This window comes from Nicrophorus vespilloides, unplaced genomic scaffold, assembly GCF_001412225.1.
Source record: "Nicrophorus vespilloides isolate i.1.1-1 unplaced genomic scaffold, Nicve_v1.0, whole genome shotgun sequence".
Classification (NCBI taxonomy): Eukaryota; Metazoa; Arthropoda; class Insecta; order Coleoptera; family Silphidae; genus Nicrophorus; species Nicrophorus vespilloides.
Window position 1 is genome coordinate 61,221 of NW_017098451.1, and position 24,653 is coordinate 85,873.

At 30.3% G+C, this 24,653-nt stretch overlaps 1 protein-coding gene across 1 annotated transcript in view; it reads left to right on the plus strand.

Moving 5' to 3' along the window:
• Nucleotides 1-24,653, plus strand: part of LOC108562510 — a 47,129-nt gene that overhangs the window by 17,259 nt on the left and 5,217 nt on the right. The window contains exons 3-4 of the mRNA XM_017920877.1: nucleotides 17,529-17,742; nucleotides 21,664-21,902. Coding sequence (XP_017776366.1) covers nucleotides 17,529-17,742; nucleotides 21,664-21,902 — 453 coding nt within the window. The remainder of the gene's footprint in view (nucleotides 1-17,528; nucleotides 17,743-21,663; nucleotides 21,903-24,653) is intronic.

Below are 24,653 nucleotides of genomic sequence, written 5' to 3' on the forward strand. Positions count from 1 at the left end.
AAAGTTTCTCTAAGAGAAGTCGTTTTCTTCATCGTTACATAATTAGTTTTATTGACTTTAATACGCAATTTCCTGATCTGAAGTTCTACAATGTTTTAATTATGTTGGTTTATATTTAAATTTAATTTCTCTATCATTTTGAGATGAAATGATTTTTTTTTCTATTTTTATAATTCTGCAAAGTAATTGATCGACAAAAAGCTGTAGTCAGATTAACACTCTTTCTCGCTTAGTCACATCTTTATATAAATGTCTAATTATAGTTAAATCATCTACTCCGATTTCCTTGTACCAGTAACACTTATTCGTTTTGTTTATGTTTACTTAACTAAACTTCCTACTTACGCATATTGGAAAAACGAATACAAGTTAATTAAAGGAACGGTAAACGTCTTTGTCGATTCGATGTATTTAGCATTTCCATTAACCTGTCCTTGCCCTCGTCACACATTGTTCTGCATCTCTCGTGTAAAACCTAAAATTACTCGAGACAAAGACACGAATTCCAGCTAGTGGTACTTTACTGCGAAAGCCGCATTCTCAAACAGTCTTAATTTGAAACGAATCAACTTTATAGTTTTTGAATTAGCGAAAATTCTATTAAAATTAACCACCTGATGATGCTCAGCAAGGATCTTGGATAGTATTTGAACGAAAACATGCACATGATTCTAAATCTAAATATTTATATTAAGTTGATATACTTATTTTTATTAGGGAGAAACTACAATAAAACTGTTTCAATCGTGAAGATTTACAATACGTTTTACACCTACCCATAAATGCGCTTCAGATACGAAAAGTCCGCTATAAATTTCAATCCCTTATCATTAAACCCACCCACGGGAATTCACGATACGCTACGTCGGCAAAAGAGCTGAAGAGAACGGTGCCTCCGAATAAAAATAAAAAAAAAATAAGATGTGTTTAATAATAGCCAAATGTAAATGCATAGTCTAGAAGCTTGTTATTTCGGAATTAATTGGTGCTTTGTTTCGGCTGGCAGCCAACGCCGATTTATATATTTTCTGTTTGGCTTTCAAACATCAACTTCCTTGGGTTTCACTTATTTCGATGGCAAAGGTCGAGCAACTGCACGCCTCGAAAGAGATTCGATTATTGAAAGTCATAAACACATTCGGTTTCTGTATGTGTGAAAACATGAGATCCGTCGTGGACTGATTTATCACTCCAATTTCGCCGCTTCTTCTTCGCTTTGTTCCTTTCCATCGACGAAATGCATGAGATGTTGTTGTACAGTTTCCGTTAGCTTTTGCATTACAATACTTAATTGCATGACTTATTGTTAACGATTTATCAAGGCGTTTCGAAACACGTCGATTACGATCTCGGATTGTTTTGTTTGTATGCTCATTAGGCTTAATTTATTAGCTGCAAACTTTTCGGACTTTGGAAATTTCACTCGGGGCCGCTGTTTCTCTCTTCGATTGTGTAACGCGTTTCTATTCATTTCGCACTCATTACGCATTTCTTTCATACCAATAAATCACATGTGTCCAGAAGAAAAAACAGATTTTATTACATTATTCAGCAATTACTTCACTTACTCTACATCATGTTTAAATTTGTACCAAAGTTTATATCTTTTATGTTGGCAATTTATATCATAATATATATAATATGTGTATTAAATTATTATTATTAATAAGTAGATTTTAATGAAACAAAAAGTTCTTAATACATAAAAAGTTTTTGTCCATTACCATGCTGTAATTTTGCATGACGTAATTTGTAATAGAAACTTTATTATGCAATTGTATAAGTAGTAATATCTGCATTTATTTAGAAGGTTTCTGTATTAATTTAATTTTCTTAAAATTTAATTTGTATTTCTTTATCAATTTCAAGGAAATACTGTACTTCAGAGAATTAAGCTAACGAAAAAATAGGTATGCATTATTCTCAACTTATCTACAAAATGATTTGTCGACCACTTTTGGACAACGTCTGTATTGTTCTTCTCAAGAATTTAACAGTTGACCAAATAAAGCATTCACTTTATTCATTATCAAAACATTTTTGTACCTTTTGAAAATAAAAATAAACGTACAAATATGAGTTTAAAATGTATTTATTGATTCTGGTTTTGGTAATTACTTTGTTGGTTGTTGAGGATGCAAATAAATGTGTTTATTATTGTAATTATCGTATGCTTTGATGCGTAGCAAGTATAAAACGTTTACCTAGTAATAATGGTAAGATGTGGGATTGAACCGATAATCCACTTATAGCCAATCTCATGCTCAGACTTCTTAAGTAGTTCCTGAATACAAAAACCTTAACTATTCTATAGAAATAAAAAAAAACAACTTATAGTAAGAAGGAAGAAGGTTTTTATCGTATCAACATAATGAACGAATTCAAACATATAAAGTGGGATAGAATCATTTTAATCACAGAACCGAATAACTTATGTAAAATCAGATTATTGAAGAATGATGACTACAGATTGATCATACAAAAAGTGCATATAAAATAAACATAAACGGATGTAGAAGTAAATACAAAAAATATCAATGAATGTAAAGAAAACAAATCTTAGATATTCCTTCTTTTGGTGCAGTTTAAATATGTTCGTTTTTTTCGAAATTTTATTTATTTGTTCATCGACGAGAGACCAGTTTCTTTATACAATTATACCAGTTTCGCTAAACCTTTATTTATCGCATCCTGCACTTCCTGTCCGTTATATCCTTTATAAATAAAACATTCGTAGTGAGTTTTTATAAAAATCCTTCGTTGCAAAAGGTGAATCATAATAATAGTGTATAAGATATAATGTAACAACAACAACAACAATACTCAGCACTTTCCCTTCAAACTGAAGTGCTTCGATGCTTCATTGGTATTAATTACCATCATTTCCTGTCTCTTTGTTACAAGCTCATCCCGTGCAACTTTTACTTTCATGCTTTACAAGAAAACGTGCTTTTGTGAAATAAGAAAAACTGTTTTCTTTTCGAACAGGCTCAAATAAAGAACTCAAAATTTTATCTCAAATAAATAAATATGTTCAGCTTTATTGCACCTGTTCTTGCGACTGGTATTTTATACATATCTAAAGGACCTGCGTGCACTTAATACTTGGAATTCGAGAGTAAAACTTTGATATAAATATCTGATACAAATGTAGTTTATTAATTGTATGTTTTTAATATCAAAATTACAGTTTGTCAATAGAGTGATGCAATAAAGATTTAACTACTAATTATAACTGACACTCGCAATTAGCCTATGTATAATGTATTTAAAAATGTTAACTTTAATAATACATTTTGCTAATATCTGTAATCAAGAAATGTGCGTAGAGATTGATTAACATCCAGCTGTCTAGACAAATGTCGGTCATTGCTATTGCTATTGTCATCACGACCTATTGCATAGGTTAACAAAGGTTCACTGTTTCTTAACTAATGATTGCTCACATTTATTGATGAAAACACGTCTCTTATTAATTAATGGTTCTAGTTTGCTACAAGAATGATGATGTTATGCATTTAGTTGTGGAATCTAAACGCAATGAGAGTGCAAAGTGCAGAAGTGGTAACAATTTAATTGAAATTGTAAGGAATTTATATGCCGTGGAAAGGAAACAACCTCGAATGAATTGCAATTAATTGAGTAATTATTGGTAGATTTCTATCGTATTTATTTATGATTTAAATTGTATTTGTTATAAATATGTATCTAGTAAATTATATATTATAGTTATTTTAAAATTGTTTGTACATACTTTCAATGATACAAGCACGTTTGTTATTATACTCATGTAATATTTCATTAATATTGTTATGAATTATTAATATTATTGCTGGAATAATTAAGGTAAATGAAAAATAATATTTTTTAAAAAAGTACAACATATAGAAATATTAAGAAGTGGGCGAAGTGGGACAAAATCAGTACAATTAACGACTTTTTTTCCTTCAATATATTTTCTAAATTTATTAATTTTAATTAATTAAGTAAATGCAGTTTTTTAGAGACACAAATTTTCTTTACATTTAGAAGCTAAAATCACTAATTCTACGAAATTGATTTATTAGTTTTCGTGCATGAAAACCAAAAATTGTTAAAAAGCTAAAGTTTATTATAAAATAAAACTTTGAAAAAATAATATAAACTTTTGTAAACTTAAAAAAAATGAATCACGTTAAAATTTTAAAGGCTCAGATGTCAAATCGAGGAACTGGTGATGTATATTATACATAATGTAGGAAAAATACATACCTGTACAAAAATTGTATCAAATTTAACATATTAATGTTATCATTGTTCAAAATCATCATAATGGTAATTATCCATCGGGAAAGATTATCAAATTAATTTCAACTGCGATCTTAAATTTACTTAATGTTCACATTAATGAACAGATTGTGAATAAAATTATTACGACATAAAAAAATCTAATATTTTGTAATTTTATAACAGATTTGATGACAGATAGTTATAAGAATATTTAAAAAAAATAGAATAAGGAGAATTATTTTATTTAATAAACGGATTACATCATTAATATATGCAATCACAAAATTTATTTTTGATTGAATTCATAAATTTTGTGACACATATTTTAAATATTCATATAATATCTGATAAAGAAATGTCAAACTATATATATAGTTTTTATAATGAGTTAACAGTCTTAATTACTAAGTGAAAAATTATTTTAATAAATTCCATTTAATGTTGATTATATAGTTTAAATAATAAAGGACAATAAACAACTACGAAATTTATTGAACACTTATTATAAATGTATTATTTATAAATAGCAAATGTATACATTAATTTATTTTTCATTAAATTACATCGTTAATTATTGTGTGAATTTTATGAATGATAAATTAATAAAATCCGTTAATGACAGTTATTTAAATATCTGAATAACAATGTAGGAATATTACTAATAATATACGATTTTGTCAATGTATTAATAATAAGTTGATGGATTTATTGACAAAGGTTTATATTACTTTATGAGAATTATCTAAATTTATGCGAATTTCTCAAGAATAAAGGAAAATTATAAACGAATGTGCTTTCAACTTTGTCATTTAAATATATAAAATTACATCGTTAATGGTTTTATAACATGTTGATAGATTTTATAATAGAGGTATTAATGCATTAATTAAGCTTTATTCAATGTTATTTGAATATCTAAACAACAATGTAGAAACAGGAATAGGCGAAGATTCATGAAAGAAAATTACGATATAATATATGCAAGTAAGGAATTTAAATGTATTGAATTGCATAGTTAATGTTTTAATGACAAACTAATAAATCCGGATATCCGATATGTTTTTAAGCGAATGCAAAATAGCGAAATTGAAGACTTTCACGACGCTAATGTTATGCACGCTGCCATAACGAGACATTATAATAATAGGTGCATTACAATTTATTTCGTCAGTGTGGAAAGTATGGGAATGCGAATAACGAGGAATTCCTGAAACGTCCAAGGGAGGGACAGAACAACAATAACAGCGCACACGGCACATCACGTCTTCGGACATGGAATCAATGGAGACGTTTGAGGAGGTCCTCCGTTACTTCCACGGGGAGAATGCACAAAAGCACGTTAATTACTTCTTCGGCCAATTTCACATAGTAATTACCATTTTTTTCCCTTCGTTTCCACAGCAACCGTAATGAGTTTTCGTTATTCGCGGAGCTTATTAAATCAATGCTGCGGTTCTTAATGAGACATTCCGTATTCATATGTTCGTTGTTTGTATATATTTTTTTTTTTCGAAGTTGCAGCTTGAATAGCAAAGTTAGGAAAGTACTCGAAAAAATGCAATTGTGAATGAAGAAATAAATGGAAAAGTATTGTTTCTTTTTTGGGGACATATGGAAAATGTACTGCGAAATCGGGGACAAATAACTGAATTCAAGACGATTCATTTGCATGTTATAAATTTAGTGCAGCGTGTAACAACGAAATATTTCTTGTACATCGACACACGAATTGTCCGTTATTTAATGCTGATGTACATTCACATTTCCATTTATGTGCAATCACAATTTCTATTTTACTTACTTTCGTCCAAAACAAAGAAATAAATGGTTTTAGACCCAAAAAAATAAGAATTATTGCTACAAATATTTATAATACCTTGAATACTTACAAAAAAAACTCGATTTCGGTAACAAATTATCAAGTCAGTGCTAATAAAATACAGTAGAAATAATTGTAAATATAAATATGGTTTTGTTTCTTTTTTGTAGGTTCGGCATACGCAAATTAACAGAAGAATGTTTGTTTCCATTAAACTGAAGAATTTGCTGGTGATTATGCAATATTACAATAGGAATATTATATAATTTAAATTGTGCTTACATTTTTCAATTACACAAATAATTAGAGACAAATAAAGAATTAATAAAAAAAATATGTCAGTAAATAATCTCTATCAAAAGAAAAAAAGTTATGTGTTAATATCTATTTATTTACTGTTTTTTTATGACAGGGCTTTGGGCTAACGACCACAAACTGAAGCAAATAATTAACTTATGTTAAAGGCATTATCATTATCATTCACATTCTTATTAATTATTAATATCTTGTTTTAATCATATAATTAGTAAGAATGTTGTTTAATTAAAATACTATAAATACTATTAAAGAAGATATTCATTTATAAAAAAAAACATGTTTCAAAGTAGAAATTGTTTAGTATATTAGAACAATGGTATGTTCTCATAAAATTATGAATCTTAATATTCCTAAATCACGCTTTGTATTAAAACAAAATTTTGAAGTAGTAATACTCGTTCGTTCTAGTGCCCTTTTATATGCATATTTCCATTGTTACATCGTTATGTTTATTGTATGAAAGACCTAACATCGCTTCATTATTGTTTAAGCCAAGTTCTGTTATAAATAAAAAAAAAAAGAGAATTGTATCCACTGTCTTTTTAAATAGCGCATAGTTGTGTCGAAGTGGCATTGGACTTGAACCAATTCAAGTGTTATGGCTGATGGATGTAGACCGTTCCGCTTTTTTTTAACATACAAATTCTTTTTCCACTCTTTAAATATACAAATGAGTCTAGACTATTCGTAGAATTTTTACCTACATCACAACTTCAACGTCGTCTTTTAAATTAAATTACACTTTTGACGTTCGAAGATTAAAATTTTATTTTTGGCATTGGCGTTGCATTTCCACTCTAATTTCATGTGTGAATAACCAGAAATTTATTTTAAAAATATGTAAACAGTGTTATTTTTATTGTTAGGTGAAAAATGCCAAGTTTAAACTATTTTGTTTATTTCTTTACGTCTTTCCTTTTTTATAATATTATTAATATTTATTGAAACAGTCAGATATAATCAAACAAACAAAAACATGTTTATTTATACATAATAGAAGAAGAAAAAACATTAATTAACTCTTACAATTGGCTCTAGACCAGAGTTCTTCAACCTACGAAATGTTTCGTATAATAAAAACCAATGCAGTAAATAATTTAATATTATAACAAACAATTTTTTCGAAATTTTTTACCTAATTCATATTGCCGCAAACCGGTAAGAATTTTTTCATAGAACACTGGTCTACATAAATTAACATAAGTTTTTCCTTCTAAATTTTATATTAGATATGAAATAAGGATTTATGAGTTAAAAGCATAGAAGCATTTGTATTATCGATGTTGCACGAATGAAAGTTGGTATTATGAAATTTAACGCTTTTATTGAGTAAGATGCTCCCTTTGTTGAATGGTCAAATAGAACGGTGAAGGAACTTAACTATCGCAATAGCTACCTAAAGTGCATAAGCAAACAACGTGATTTCCACATGAAACGCAATACATCACGAAACATTCTGTATACTCAAATATATATGGAATCTGTCGATGTATATATGTTATTTTAAATGTAATATGAACAACAGTATCTCTCTAGAAATAGACCTTTTATCCACGCTACATTTATATTAAGATTTACAACTACCACTTTTCCTGCGTGTTCTAGTCTGAAGTTATTAAATAATCATATTTGTGTTTAATTAATTTACTGACTGAAATGAGAAAACTAGTGACATAATGAATATGTATTTTAAGAAAACGATTATGAAGAAAGAAATTTATTGTACGTAATCGAAATTGTATAAATTAAATCAAAATATAAATCAAACATTAATTGTATTAAAATAAAATTAAAGTATTTTCGGATAATATTGAATAATCACATTTAATTTCACATATATAATAATAGGTGTATTAATTACAGCAATTTGTAAAGTTGCTATTTCTATGTAATATATAAATACTTCATTTCGACATATAAAGGTATTATTGACTATTGTTTTTTCTATAGGTGAAGGCTATTGATGCGGCAATTTATTTATTTGTTAACAATTTATTAGTTAAAATAACTATCAATTGTTATTGTTTTTTTTTAAATTTATTTCTTTACATTTTCAAGCTTCCTTATTTTCTTGCTTCATTGATCGTAGGTATTGCTTCTTATTACATGTTTTTTTGCTATGAAATTATTTATTGTCTATAAAGAAAAGGAAATATATTTTGAAAACCTGATTGCTTTATTTGTTTATAAATATTTGTTACCTCTAATTTCGGTCAAAGCGCAACTGCCCTATTCATCTTTGATATTGTTAAAGTATTTTTATATTAAATTACTTCTGTTGACTACTTTATATATGAGCCGTTTATTATGAAAGTGGCTTAAGTCCATTTTCATCTTTTATCAAGTTGGCACTTGTGAAATTTATAATTTATGCTGAACTGTCAAAAAAATAAATCGGTATTGAAATATACTTAGTACATTTGAAAATTTTATATCACGCACTTTTTTAAAATAATATAAATACTGAAAATCCTAATTTTGAAAGTGACCTAAGTCCACTTTTTATTGACGATGTCAAAAAGTGCGGCCCAAAATGTTGAAAGCAGTGATGAAGGTAATTTAAATTACGTTTTGATATTAAAAATTTAAAAATTAATATTTAAGTTAAAGAAATTATTAAACCCCCGGCAAAGGATAAAATAGCAAGATTTCTTAATTCTGAAAGTGAAGAGGAATTAAACTCATACAACAGATTTAAAAAAAGAAGGAGAATTTTAGAAGTTCATTCTTCAACAGAGGAAGAGGAAGTAATTGAGAATGATAATTTACGAAACAGCACCTTCAAAGAAGGATTCAGAGAACACAGAAGTGGTACTTATATTCAGAAAATTCGTAAAATTAAACGGAATTCAGGGAAAAGATACGATACACAATCGGGAAAAATTATTCCTGCCAAAGTTTTTCAAAATGAAGATTGTCAATGCCGAAAAGACTGCTTGAAAAATTTAAATGAAACAGAAAGAAAACGTATTTTCGAAATGTTTTGGAATTTAGGAGACTTTAATAAACAAAATATATTATATATATATTATATCGAATGAATTATTTCTGTAGATTAATTAACTTAATAAATAGTTGTGATACGGAAATTCCTAAAGTTACTTATTTCTAATAGTAGTGTATTTTGATAATTCAAACAATTCTTATAGATTTTTCTGTGGTTTTTTAATACTGAATTTATATGCCATTGTAATATAAAATCTAATACCATTAAAGTAGTAGTATAGTTGAAAGTTATTATGATAGTGCTAATGACATCTTGTTAAATCTGAGTAGTTATTTTTATGAATGATTTAATGATGGACGGTAAAATTCAGCTAAGGACTGATGATGTAAGAGGATGCTCGAACAGAATGTTCGGATTCACGTTTCACTCGAGCAAAGGCAATTTGTGAAACAGTTGAAAATGCTTATTACGACAGGCGGCGCGACGTAAAATTTCGAGGAACGACTGGTCGGAGCTCTTTGCATCCTCCTCCGGCACAACTCTTCGGTCTCTCCCTCAGCTGGTGCAATTTTATGGCTCAGGTCAAATTGAGGTAGCAGCGATTTACGAGGCGTTTAGAGTCGCAGCGCTCTTCAATCAATTATTGCATTCGTAGGATTGCAATATTTTGCCGACGCAACTTTGTTCTTTTGTTTGCTTTGCTTCTTTTTTGTAGAGAACTCCCTCCCTCTTGGGATACCAACAACAGCAGCAGCAGCAACAGCATCTGGAAATATTTATAAGTCTCAATAAACCGTGGCGGATGCTTTCCAACATCAATAAAAATAGATTCGGAATGCAACCCGATACACTTTTTTTGATGTTTCCCTTTGGATGTCAATATATTCGTTTTTTTAAAATAGAAATACATCGATCGTGAAAATGGTGGATGCATGCAGCAAGCTCATCAAAGCCAGCAGGAGATATAAGCGAGTGCAGATGGAATTCATTCCAAGTTTCCATGTGTCGTTCATTTTCGTCGTAATTGAAATAGTAACCGAGTGACCCCTAGACGTAATCGATAAACTCTTGGTATTAATAAATACACGACTCTTCCGTTGACGCCCACCACTTCTATATTTATTCGTTAATTATTTTTCGAACCCGACGGCAACAAAAATCTCACACTTGAACTTTCTTATGCCACTGCGAAGGCATTATGAAACACATGCTTTTACACAATCCACCATACACGCCTTTAAAAAGAAGCAACATAAATCCGGGAACATCTTCAATCAATCCTCTGCGCAGGGAGTGTCGCTATTAATTCGTTTCTAATTACTTTGCGACACACACACAAAAAATAAATAAATAACCGTTTTACGATCATATACGTGCGATGATTGCATTACTTGAATTGCACTCAAAGCATGCAAACAAAACGTTCGCGAAGCTGCCAATAAATTACCGTGTTTGTTTCAATGATTAATTGTACGTTTCGCAGGAATCCATCGGGCGCTTCGTGCGGTAACGTATACCTAATTGATGCACGACTAAACCTGGTGAATATCGTATTAGGTGAAATATTTACAAAATCCATTTTCTCCGGGATAAATTGCCGTCTTTAAGACTCTCTAAGCTGTAATTAGCCGAGCCAAAGTTGCCGAGTCGTTATTGCTCGTTAAAATTGGATTTACGATGTGTTTATTATGTATATCGCGTTTTAGAAACTGCAGCCAATTGCGAAAAATACTTTTCAATAGACGCCCGTTCACCAAACATTAACACTTAAATATGATAATGTTTGTAAACATTGCTGCTGAAGGAGAAAGCGATATGCATGATCAATGGATACAACCAATCTCTTAGTAAAAGTTTATTATTTTTTCACCCACAGAAAATTCGAGAGATTTCCTTTTTTGCACCATGCAAAGTGGATAATTTTATAAACATGGATATGTTGTACGCTATGATATACTAACATAAACACTTGAAACAATATTCAAATTTTCACCGCTCGCTGCTTTAGAAGCAATTCGAAAGTTATTATTAATTAAAATTTAAACTGTTGCGTAATTTTATTGTTATGCAATTAAAACCTTCATTTAATTCAGTAATTGAAAAAAAAATGTACATTTTTATTTTACTCAAGTAAAATGTTGAAGTATTCAAACCGAACTATAATGAATCTACACTGTTTGAAGACGCACTATGAGAGATATATAATACAGCTTAAATTGAATCTGCCCATCAGCTACAATCAATACAAAATTAAAATTTAAAAGAAAACAAGTTAATTTATGTTAAAATTCAGAAATGTTACTCGACTTTACAAAATACTTACAAATATTGAAATATTGTTATTAATAGAGCTTTTTTTTTAAGAAAAGTATATGAAATATCTTCTGTTCTTATCAAACAATAGAATACAGATGGACCACCAAATGGATACATTAGAAGAAGTCAAATATTTAATAAAAACTTTTAGATATAAATCTGATTCAGAACAGCTGAATTTTATCTATTTTTTTTATATAAGGATTGATTAAAACTACATGCGTTGTACATTATTATTATGTAAATACATATTGTCAGCCTCGAATAGATTGTAGATATAAATATAAAAATGATACATAAAATATAATTCAATGACACACACAGTGTGCTATATGATAATTTAAAATGCAAATTAAGGTTTAACACAATAATGAAACAGATATATAAAGTTCAACGTTCCTTTTATTGGTGTACATGTATCGTATTCCGTGCACTTACATTTTAACATGCACATCTGAATTCAAACTATATAAATATTCATCAAATGTATCATACAAAATAACACATCATAAAAACACAATAAAATGATAGATTTACAAATTGGACTATTTCTGAAGTTCCTTTCTAGTTTATTCATATTGGAGCTTTCAAAAAGTTAAGCAACGTGTGTGGAAAATGCTATTTGTAAAGTTGTCCTTTTTCAAAGGTAAAATACATTGATCATAAAATAATCAGTTAACTTACATACAAAGAAAAAAAAGTTTTTACAATATGAGTTTAATGTTCTTACAGTTAACACTGATCGTTTAACTACATACAACTTCTTTCCAAATCAGGATCATTTTCACGTTTTCAATATTATTTAAGCACCTTTTTAAAACTTTGGCAGGAAATTCAATAAATTTCATCGACATTAATTGATCTATCAGATTGTCGGGTGACACCCTTAAATTAGATTATTTTGTTAATTAGACCTTGAAATTTCGTACTTGTACTACGAAGCTCCGTAAATAGAGGTATGTCTATAATAGAATTAAAAATACAAACACGATTTTTTTATAATAAAAAGTCTTGATCACTATATTATTGAATCATAAAACGCTCTCGTCTGAAGAAGCAATTTGATGTCGATCAGAAGCAGACGTAAATTTTAGTAGATATTCAAGATTTTTAAATTATACAAATCTCCTCATAACCATCATCTAGTATTTAACCTAAATTCGGCGATTCTTTATCTGCTTTATAAATCCTAGTTATAATAGGAGTAATGCTTTCCACGTTGGTGGTCCGTTTATAAGAGGGATTTATTCTGCTTGATTTTTTTTCCTACTTAAGTTGATAAATAATCATTTGAAATATATTCGAACCGGTAAAATACGTTGATTTTAACATGAAATATGAGAATAAATGCAATTATTTATTATAATAAATACGTTAATTTATCTACAAAACACTCTTATATAACGTAAAATTTCATAGACCTTAATTTAGTTCAAAGGAAAGTTGCACTCTCTGCTAATAGAACATTCAATTTAATAGATACACGGAACCAAGCACATTTATTTCCTATTTTTGTATGCAATTTTCACACATAATCGTTAAATTTTGCAATCTAAGTACATAAAATTTAAGCAATCTGGATCTATTTTAATCACACCACGGCGCGCTGTTTCCTAATAATTAATGTAAATTTAAGACATAAATTAAACGATTTGCCACGCTTTTACATAAACTTTTATCCTTAATTTCTAATTTCAACAATAATTATCGCGCGTAAAATTATTGTTTTGTATCAATTAGTCTTTTTAATTCACATTCACCTGCTTGTATTCGATTATAACGATGGTTGCTTTTGTATCTTCCGTTGCTGATAGAAAATGGAAAACTGTTACGCGCTTTTAATAAGCCATTTGCATGTAATTACATTAAAGAAAAGTAAGTAAAATGTGCAAATTGCTATTAACAATTTAACGGTTAATTGCGAAATTAGGAGCATAAAGTAATTAAAATTGACGTACAAGGACTGTTACACGTCTTTTTCATATTTTTTTCTCTTTCTTCTTCGTATGTTGAAAAGCTTAACACTCTCTGTAACTGTAAAAGGGGGGAAAACATACGTGTTTTGTAATTATTTTGCTTCGAACGTTTTACCGCAAGAGTTATAAATCATGTTTGCGGTTGCGAAATTTTATTATTATTAATTATGTTTACTTATCCCATCAAGTGGAGTTTAATTCCGAAAGAGAAAAAGGAAGAAATTGTAACATGAATTATTGCAGTGATGTGCAATACTAAAGTGCAGCGAATTCTGGCATTTTAGATTTATAGTGTGTTGCATGTTCTGTTCGAATGAATTATTTTATGGCTGAAAATCTGGTTCATCAAGAAAATGTTTAATTGCTTTTTTTCCGGATACAATTCCAAGATGAAAACTCTGCTTTCTTTTATTGAACGCCGCTGTTCCTCAAGGAAATATACTTTGACCTATAGTTTTAAGAATTTATCAGACAAAGAAATTATAAAACTTAAAATAACTTAAGAATTATAAATTATGCAAGTAACATAAATATTTAATAGAATATTGTATTCTTTAACATTAGAAAGATAATATTGAATATGATAATAATTGTTAAATATTGTTTATTCAACAGTACAATAAATACTTGAGTACAAATAAATAATTAGGAATTTAATTAAAGACACAATGAGTTTGAATGAGCTCATCAAAGCTGGAATCAAGACAAATGTAACTGACAGACAAATGCAAGTGACGAATTTTTTGATTGCATTATATTCAGTCAACCTACTAAAACTAATTGCTCTCAATTAAAGCTTATGAAACTAAATTCATTAATTAATGTAGACCAACCGTTTCTAAACATCTATTGGTCCTTAATTAAAGCTATACAATCAATTTTTGTTTACCTAAATGAATTTAGCATATTAACGTTACATAATCAACATATTTTTCCTGGAATTTAAGTTTTTAAACATACATAAATAAAATTGTTACAGTGATACGAGTTCTTTGACTCTTGCATTGTATTATGCAATTGCAGGATTTAACTTCAATTGCATAATATAATCAATTGTTTTTGTTTTAATTTATGAATCATCATTTCTCTTGAAATTATTGTAGTGATGCTGGTTTGATTTATTGCGCTGACATAATAGTAGCTTTGTTCTATCCATATTAATTAAATAATTACAAGCTCATAGTCTACATAATAACAATTTGCATTTTGCATTTGCGTATGTAAATTAGTCAATAATAATTATAGTATTATAATTCTCGAATTTTCATATTGTGTTCAAAAATGTATGATAATCATTAATTTATCATTAAAGTTAATGTTTAAGAACATTTACCAGTCCTCAATATTTTAAATATGTGACTAAATGAGATTTAGTAAGCTTTATTAGAAAAAACTTTGCGTTAAATTAATTGTATAATAATTGTCAAATAACTTGTTCTTGGGAAACTAACTACAATAATCGACAAGTCATTTACTAGAAAATACTACAAGCAGACACAAAGTTTATTGTTGGACATGGACGTATATAAGCATCAAATGAAATTATTCAACAATTATTACTTTTAAATGCGACGTATTGCTTAATTATAGAAAGATAAGTCGATGGAATCGCATAGAATGTGAAATATTCTGTTCCGACTGTATGCATCATTGCCATCAATAAGCGTACGGTTATGTCACAACCTGACATTTGCCTAGTTATTGAAATGTCAAAAAAATTCCAGGTTAAGTGAATCGGTTTTTCCAAAAGGCCGACCTGCTAGATTTCATCCCTGCCGGTGCGTTGCGTAAGAACTGCGTTTAACATTTAAATTGGAGTCAATTATTAGTCTTTCGCATCGAGAATGGATGAACCGCGATGGCCTTGTTTATTGATTCATGGATGGCGGCATTTCGAGAACTGATTTAATGGTTTCTTTGAAATCTCACTTCGCGGTGCACGAGAGCATATAAATATTCCCGGTTCAATTAATGTCTGTGATGCGATAAAGTGTCTTTAATATTTCTGCTTGCGGTCTTCCTATCAATCATGGTTAGCTCGTTGAGAGACAGTCCATGCCAGACATTCCGGCTCCCATCGGCCGCACAAACGCAAATGCGTTTTAATTTAGGATCATCATGAAACATGCAACGTGCAGAAGCAGCAACAATAGTTTCGGACAGCTTCAATTGTTTGATGGATATGCTTTTGGGTTTTGGTACAACGCAGATCATTTAAATGGGTTCGATCGACATCATCACCTCAGGCTGCTGTCCCGCGAACGGCACGTGTCTACGAGTTTCGTATTCCATGATAGAGTCATATAACTTAAACTGACTGGTCGTAAGTGATAGAAAAGTCTATTTCGCCGCGGGAATATTGCGTGGAGCGCAAAATTATATTTATAGTCCGCAATGAGGAAGCCGAAATTTAGGTTGAATTAGTACAGATGCTTCATCTGAAAACGCAGAAACCTCACAATGCAGTCCGGTCGGTCTCTTTGGCTGTAGGCCAAGAAATTTTTTCAATTATTTTGGCAAATTCAAAGCGTTTAAAAATACTTTCTGTATCTCTGTATCATCGGCTTGTTTAGAGTACACGATGATCCATATTAATTATTTATTTGAAATGACCCAAATCCATCTCTTCACGACTCGATGCCATCTGTTAACAACACAAATCGTTACGGAAGTAATTACTTAATCCAATATATTATTATAAGATATGCAACATTCATAGAAATTTCTTATATATTCAATTAAATTTTGTTAAATTGTAATGACCTCTTCACAACTCGATGTAATCTCTCTCAACACCACAAATCAACGAGGAAGTAATTTTAATAATCGATGTATTACCAAGAAATACAACATTCTGGAAATTTCTGGAATTATTGATTAATTATCTTCAAAATGTATATATAAAGAAGTAGTAAACTTTATTTAAATGTTTATATTAAGGGTTGAAAAGAATTGATACATTAAAAATTTAACAATTATGAAAAATGAAGAATGCTTCTAATTATATGCTCATCATGAGCTCATCTGAAATAGAATCAAACCAATTGTAAATACGAATGGCGAATAATTAGATGCATTGTTTGAAATGGTCCGCGCCTACCAAAACCATCTCTCTTCAGAACTAGAATGTCGCCTCTTAACAAACCAGCGATCAATGAGGAAGTAATTAACGGGACGCAATGTTTAAAAAAAAGATATGAAAGAAACGATTATGCATATGTGTACATGTTTTATCTAAGGTGTGTCCTTAGAAGATACCTTATGGGCATAACAGGTGCTCGATAATAATTTTCTATTATTCTCCTCTTCCTTCTCCATCCGTCCATTCATCCTCTCCGCAAACCTACCTACCGGATGGATGATTTATGGGTCGCCGTTAAATCGATATTATATTGATCGGCTATTTTGTTATTGTAACCATTGGCTTTTTATCTATTCCACGCATCCGAACGGAACGGAGTGGAGTGGAGAAGAAATGAAGTCATTTGCATAGTACAGGTGTACACAAGTCGCGGCCGTAAATCACGAACGTGTGAGTGTGCGTGCGTGTAAGGCTTTCCATATATCTTCTGATACCTCTCCGATGTTCTTCCTTTTCTTTATACCTCTCATCTTCTTTTTCTTCGACATCGTCTTCCTTCATTCTTTCAGCCTGTAAATGGCGTTGACATTTCGTGATTTGAAATTTGTTAATTGCCGTGCGTGTATTAATTACGCCATAAAAAAGGAATGTTAATTGCTCAGGTTTTCCTTGAAAGGCACGGAGTGAAGAAAGAGGAACGGCCAGCCGAGGTGGCAGATGTGCGAATCGGATATATAAATAATTTGTGATTGGAATTAGCGACTCATTTCGCAATGTATATCTTGTTTTTCTCTTTTACAGGAGAACGAAGACGAGCAAAAGTATGGAGACGAGTTCGAGGAGGAGGCGGAGGACGAGGACGAGCGAAAGCACCATCGTAATTGGCAGGCGGAGGAAGCTACCGACGACCCGACGTCTCTAACGCAGATGAAATGGGACAGATTTGGGACACGGGCGAAGGTTGAAGAAAGTAGAACGAACCAGATGAACAACAGGCAGACTTCCTCGTTCTTAGGTATTGTATACGCATTTCGCAAAATCAGTAGCGTCCTGTGCCAGGATCAGCAAACCTGCAGATCCTTCAATTTAAAATATTTAATTATTGGCTTTATTAATTTCTTAAATAATTTATATCTTTTATACAAAAAAATGTTCCGTTAAATATTTTCAATCCATATAGATTTTTACATACATTCAAATGCGTATGAGCCGCCACTGGTCCTGTTACATAAAACATAATCCGATCGAACGGACAGATCAAATGCAAAGCCGATATAAATGCAAAGTCCCAATTAACATTTTTTCACATTTGAAACACTTCGAGTATCTGTCAGTAATCCGACTTCAAGAAGACCGCATGTTTTATTGTAGAGCTAATTGGACGACATCGTTCCCAGAACCTGAACTATTTTTATCTATTCCCCAAATGCTTTTGGCTAAAATTCATATTTTCTTAATAATAAAATAATAATATTATTTGCTTGGCGCATCGCGCTACCACTTTTGCTGACCGCAGAATCATTAATACGAAAATAAACTGCACAACCTGCTACTTAAAATACATTGCAAATGATATTTTCGTAAATAAAGCTGAAGATGAGCAGCAGTGTTAAAGCCTTTTTACCTTTTACTGCTTACGGGAATTTCAAGGAGTCTCTTAAACAACTTTCGAAAGATGAACATTAAACTCTGAGTTATCAATAGTAAATTAACAGATCATTAAATATAACAATTTATTATTTAGTTAGTAACTCATGCAGTATACAAAAATCATGTTTCAAAGAATAAAAGTTATTTTAACTTAAATTTTTAATCTGCTTAAGAAGTAGAATCAAATTATTAAAATTACTTACAAACCTAGTATAGAGAACAAAACAAGAATTATGTAACATTTTCAGACAAATAATTCATCCACACTCTATATCACATGAGACATATTCATCGTATGAAAGAAGTGACATAAATTTATATAATATTTTACTACTGTCAATTTAGTTTCAGTGTCATCGAACTCCATGACAACTTATAATTCGTTTGGTATTTAGTATTTGGTGCAATTGATTGACATTTATGTCACAATAAAATAACTAAGAAAATAATTGAACCATATTTAGTCTGATTTCAAAGAAACTATTACGAAATACTGATATAAACATTATGTTTACAAGTTAACCCTTTGAAGAGCCAGAAATTCCAAATTTCTAGACAACTAAATCAGACAACTTGATCAACTGATATAAACTACAAAAATTCTTCCTTGACATACCAACCAAATTGAAGTGTAATTCGTCTTTCCTGTACATTTTCTATAAAATTAAAATAATGCCCCAATAGGCATGTACAAAAGGTGGTACAATGCGAGTCCCACCGCCCCTCAATGAGTTAAAATCTAAACTTTATACAATGATTTATTTCATTGGGGAAATGAAGGGTTTTGAAAAGTGTTTAAATAATTGTATATAGCTGAAAAAACAATAATTTATACTAGATAATCTAATCTTATGTTGTTATTTAATAGAAAATTAATGATGTTTAAGAATTGTTATTAAAATTAATTTATTTACGCCGAGGATTATACAACATGTAAACACGTCAGATAGTTATGTAAAAGCGCTACTTCATTGATGACCGTCTTCAATTAAGACGATAAACGAACAGACGTCTCTCCGATAACTGACTGCTCATAGAATTATAAACGTTTGCTATATATAAAAGTCTCTCCGGTCTAGGAATGCACAGAATACTTCCTTTTCTGTCCATTCTATCAACAGGCATGCGAGATATTGAAAATTATTAGTAATAAAATAAAGCCTCAGACTAAGTGACGTCGAGTGCAAAAGGACCCGAACCCAAGCAATTAAAGACAACAAAGCAAAGGATCGCACAGCTTTTGTTTTATCTTGGCGCATTATAAGAGTATGAGTCATCGCTCTTCCACACCATTACATAAACTCTCGTCGTTTCTTGTCGTTCCGTTTTTTTTTTTGGTTTATCCACTTCGCTTCTTCATCGCTATTAGCAGCTGCGATGCTCTTGCTCCATGCCAAAACCCTATATGAAAATAAGCGAACGCGTATATAGTAAATGTAATTATAATTCGAGACATGATACTCTTTGAATTCCATCATTGCTTTGGAAATGCATTTTTTATTCAACTGCCTTCGGTTTTGCAATTTGATGTATAGTTTTAAGAAAAAAAAAAACGATTCCCTTGCAAATGCACTTTTCTACAATAAAAATAACTCTATTATGGGTTGAAATGTTCTGTTTTGTTGACTGAAAAAAAAATTGTAAATTATTGTTTCTCTTTTACGCACGTTTCTCGCATTTATTACAAGAAGATTGAAGTTGTAAAGCAGAATTTCTCAAGAAAAAGAGTGTTTACACTTGGTATTTTCAACGTACATTACACCAAACATAAATACTTTACATGAAGAATATATTTATTACATAGTTTTCTGACTTTTAGTCAAATTATATAAATTTATAGGTAAGATACAGGGCAAACAAAGAAAACTATTATAATTAATTGAATACATTACTCTTATACTCAAAAAATATGTCAATATTTAGTACCAAGATAGAACTAATATAGTTTTTTTTTAACATTTGTTATTTTACTACGTTTTTTCTCTAATTTTATATCTACATTACTTTAATCAATGTATCGAATTTTTTTTTATATATTTATAAAGGTCCAAGAAAATTAATACACTTAGTTTAATTTATTGTTTTTCGAGAATTTAGAAAAGTATATGGAATTAGTAAAACTAAAGGTTTTTAAACTCCAATAAAACATTTTAATGTCAGACTTGACACAAGTAAAAAATATACAAAGGGGTTTTGATCAAGAATTATTTAATCACCTTTTTAAATTTTATTTAAGAACTACGATTTAAATATAAAATATAAAACTTAGTGACATAAAGTTAATTTAAAATTATAATTATACTTAAGTGTTAATAATACAGCAATTGAATAAATAGAAAATTCAATAAAATGCAATGACTTTTATGAATAAGCCTTATGCAACAGGAGATTGTGTCAGAATTGTTATTTACAGCATCACGAATGACCTTTTGAGATATTTACATAATTTTTACTTTTGAACACAAATTAAAATTAAAATTTGAAAATATTGCTTGAACTATTTTTAAACTATGATTATTATTTAAAATATGTAACATTAAGATAATATTAACGTAATAATCTTCAGATAACTCATTATATAATATTAAGTAACCTAATAGAAGGTAATTATTGCAATTTATAAATAGTTCTTCGATTAAAAATGCATCATATTATCACAACTTTATGATATTGGCTAACAATAAATTGTTACTTAAAATAAATAATTTAGTTTGTCCAGTTAACATGACTTTATTGTATATTTTGTTTAATTCTCATGTATATGCGAAGATTCAGTAAGCTAATTATTGGGAAATGTAATACTTCGGTATTGGATTCTTGGGCAGTAGTAAACAAACAGCCGTCGAAAATATTGTCTAAGGTTTCATAAGATGAGAAGTGCTTGAGGACATTTGGGCGTGGGTCGCTGTTATTTGTGGACGATGCGCGTGCCGTAACTTCGAGTGGAAATCGTGTCTTTGGTGAAATGTGCGCGTGTATTTTATTTGTCTTCGGTGTTGGAGGAGAACTCGTGCGCGGATTTTAATGGTCGGTAATTGAGTGCTGACAAGTTGAAAAGAAGTCGCGGATCATCAGATGAAGCGTCGCAAATAAAAGAGCTTCTTCGGTCGAGTCAAGTCAGCGAGAGCCTGGCTGAATCTCCTCCAACTGCAAGGAAAGCAGATCCATAGACAAAGCCTGTAATTATGTGCCTGAACGAACACATACCGCCGTCGCTTTCGAAAGATTTATCTTCGATAATGATATTTTTTTTTAAATAACAATTTTCCCATTCCGATGTTTGCAGGGGCGAGAGCTAAAACCTCTGAAGTGATCGACCACATCCGAAGGGTGAATCTGGAGGCCAAGTGCAGCGTACCAAGGTTGAAGGTGGTCAACATCCAGGAGGAACGGCCAAGTCCAGGCAAGACTTACCTACCGCATTGCACCGTCCTTCATCGATGCTCAGACGACACCGGGTGCTGTTCGTTCGCTGAAACCAAGTGCCAGGCCAAGAAGCAGACTCTGGTCTACCTTTACTTTTACGTGAGTACATAAATCTGTCCTCAATTAACGATAATTACATAGTATTATTAATGATAATAAATTCTCCGCGGTTCGATATCCATTAGGCCCGACCGATGCTAATGATTGCATCTCTCATTCAAATATCCATTCACTAAACATATTTTGCAAGAACCGCTTGCGACAACAACGCTGGGAATTAAATAAACAAATGAAGCTATTTCGCAATGGTTCAGTTGAGCAAGTTTATTAATCGATGGATATGTTAGCGGCAATATGTATAATTGTGTATTCAGCAGACTACAGAGGCATTCATGGAAATTGGTTAAGTTCTTTTTTACCAATCTAATAACAAATACGTTTAATTAGAGTGTATGAAAAAATACATGAACATAATATTTTAATAATAATATTTATTGTAACACTCATATAAAATAAATATTTATTTATAATTCAGTATGAAACAAACATATAAAACGTTACAAAGGACTACTGTCTTTCCACACAAAATTTTAATAATAAAATAATCATGTTATGAGTATATACGAGAAACAGATCATAAAGAAAAAGTAGGTTTATGTTCCAAAAGCGTCTTTTCTTAGTGATATAAACGACAATGACTTTAAACGTAAATTTATTTTTATTTAATTGAGGTAATTCATGTAAGTTAACAATGCACATAAAATACCGCGCTTTGCACTTACCGTTGACCCAGCAAATGACACTTTCTCGGGTTTTATGTGTATTTTATATGATCATTCGAATTGTTTATTGATTTAAATTGAAAGTCCTTGCAAGAACTTCTGGTTTTACTTTTTTCTTTAAATTGATCCAATATCATATTAACTTTACGCTTTATATGTAAAAAAAAACGAATAGACTATTGAAATCGAGAAAGTACCGATAAGATCTAAAAATATTTCACCAGTACTTCTAAAAGCGAGGATGGCAGTTGTTACCTATTTTTGCCGACCCATTTTTGTACTCAAGCAAATACTCACTTGTATTTTCAGCAATTTATTGTATTTTCAGCAATCTAGTCAGAAGTAACTAAAACTTTTTTTGTATATTTGTTTTTTAATATAAGGAGTTATATAATATAACCATAAAAGTAAGACATCTACTCTACATCAATCATTAGAAAGAAAAAAATGTCAAAGTATCCGTTACAATCGTCAAAGGTATTATCAAAGATTTACCTGTGTGTTCAAAAAATATAACGAGAAAATGGGAGTAGTTGATCTAAGTGTGAACACTTATTGTATTCATGACAAGAAATTGTGGTGGGTACTACCTATATGTTGGAACTAACTATGAAGAACGCATGAAAACTGTAACAACTATCATCTGGCCAAAAAAATAACTTAATTGGAGTTTACAAGAAACATTGTACGGCATTTTTTATTTAGAACAAATAAAGCACAGTGCAGATAATATTCAGTCACTGAAAGTATACAATTTGATAATACTGGAAAATTTCCAAAAGCAATCCCCTACAAAACGTTTTAAAAATAAAATCAATGTTTTTTTGTTGCAGTTTGGGAAAATGCGTTAAAAAGTTGAGAAACGCTGTTCTACAGAATACTTAAGCATACTGAATTATAAACTTTGTCTCTAATACATACACATTTAATCAATTTTGTAGTGCGGTATCTTATTGAAAAAACTAGGCCCGTTGTGTTAAAAACGGCCTCACCCGTTGTTCGTCACCCCAATCGAGAACCCTTTTAACTTATTTACCACTTTATCATAAGTGTCAACTCGAATGACGCCTGGAACGTAGACCAAACCAAATAAGAGAGAGAGAACAAAAAAGAAGGGAAAATAAAGCAGAGAACGTGTAATGCACGTTATCGGTTATTAACGTTGAAAGGGGCCCTCTGATAAAATCAACGAAATCCTAGACCAGTTGCGCTCTTTAACGACCCACCCTGCTCTTGGCACATAAATCAATGGAAGCGTAAGATCTCAATAACAATATCTTGATTCGAGCTATTAAGCACTCTCATGAATATTGATAAAAAGAACTTACAAAACAAAAAAAAAACTTAAAGCATACACAGTATGGGGAATTGGAATTTATGGTGATCAACGAATCGTGCTAAATAAATCTCTACGTCCCTTTGTTGCCACTTTAATTTTAACGCCCCATTAATCTCCTATTAAACCACACATTAGTAAATAAAACACACATAGAAAAAATATATATTTTTTTAGCTTCCCCCTTTATAATCACTGAAATATTTATTATACAATCACATTAGTTCGAATGAATCGGAGAACGAGATTTAATCATTGATTGGAATTGAATATAAATCACAATCAATGCGGACTGTAAAAAAAGAGCTTTCGGCATCGTAACCTATTTTACGAATATATTCGGGTCCGTTTAAATCATTCGAAGATGAATGCTAGCTGCTCTCAGCTATAATCAATACCTTTCTTTTCACATGAAACTTAGCCATAAAACATTATAGATATTGCCGTTTTCAATATTGCAATTTATTAACTGTGTAATTACAGTTTCTAACTTTAAATTTCCAATAATTTAGACTATGTTTTCTTCGAATAACGTTTTATTTTTTATGGCTAATCTTTCAAACAATTATAATTTCTTCTTTGTAGATTTAAGCAATACGTATGAAATTACAAGGACTGCGTACTTAAAATTCGAAATCGATAACTATCTATTTATATTTAGCACCTTCACGAATTACTTGCAATGGATAAAACAAATTAATTATCTATAATTTCAACAACTTAAAAAATGTA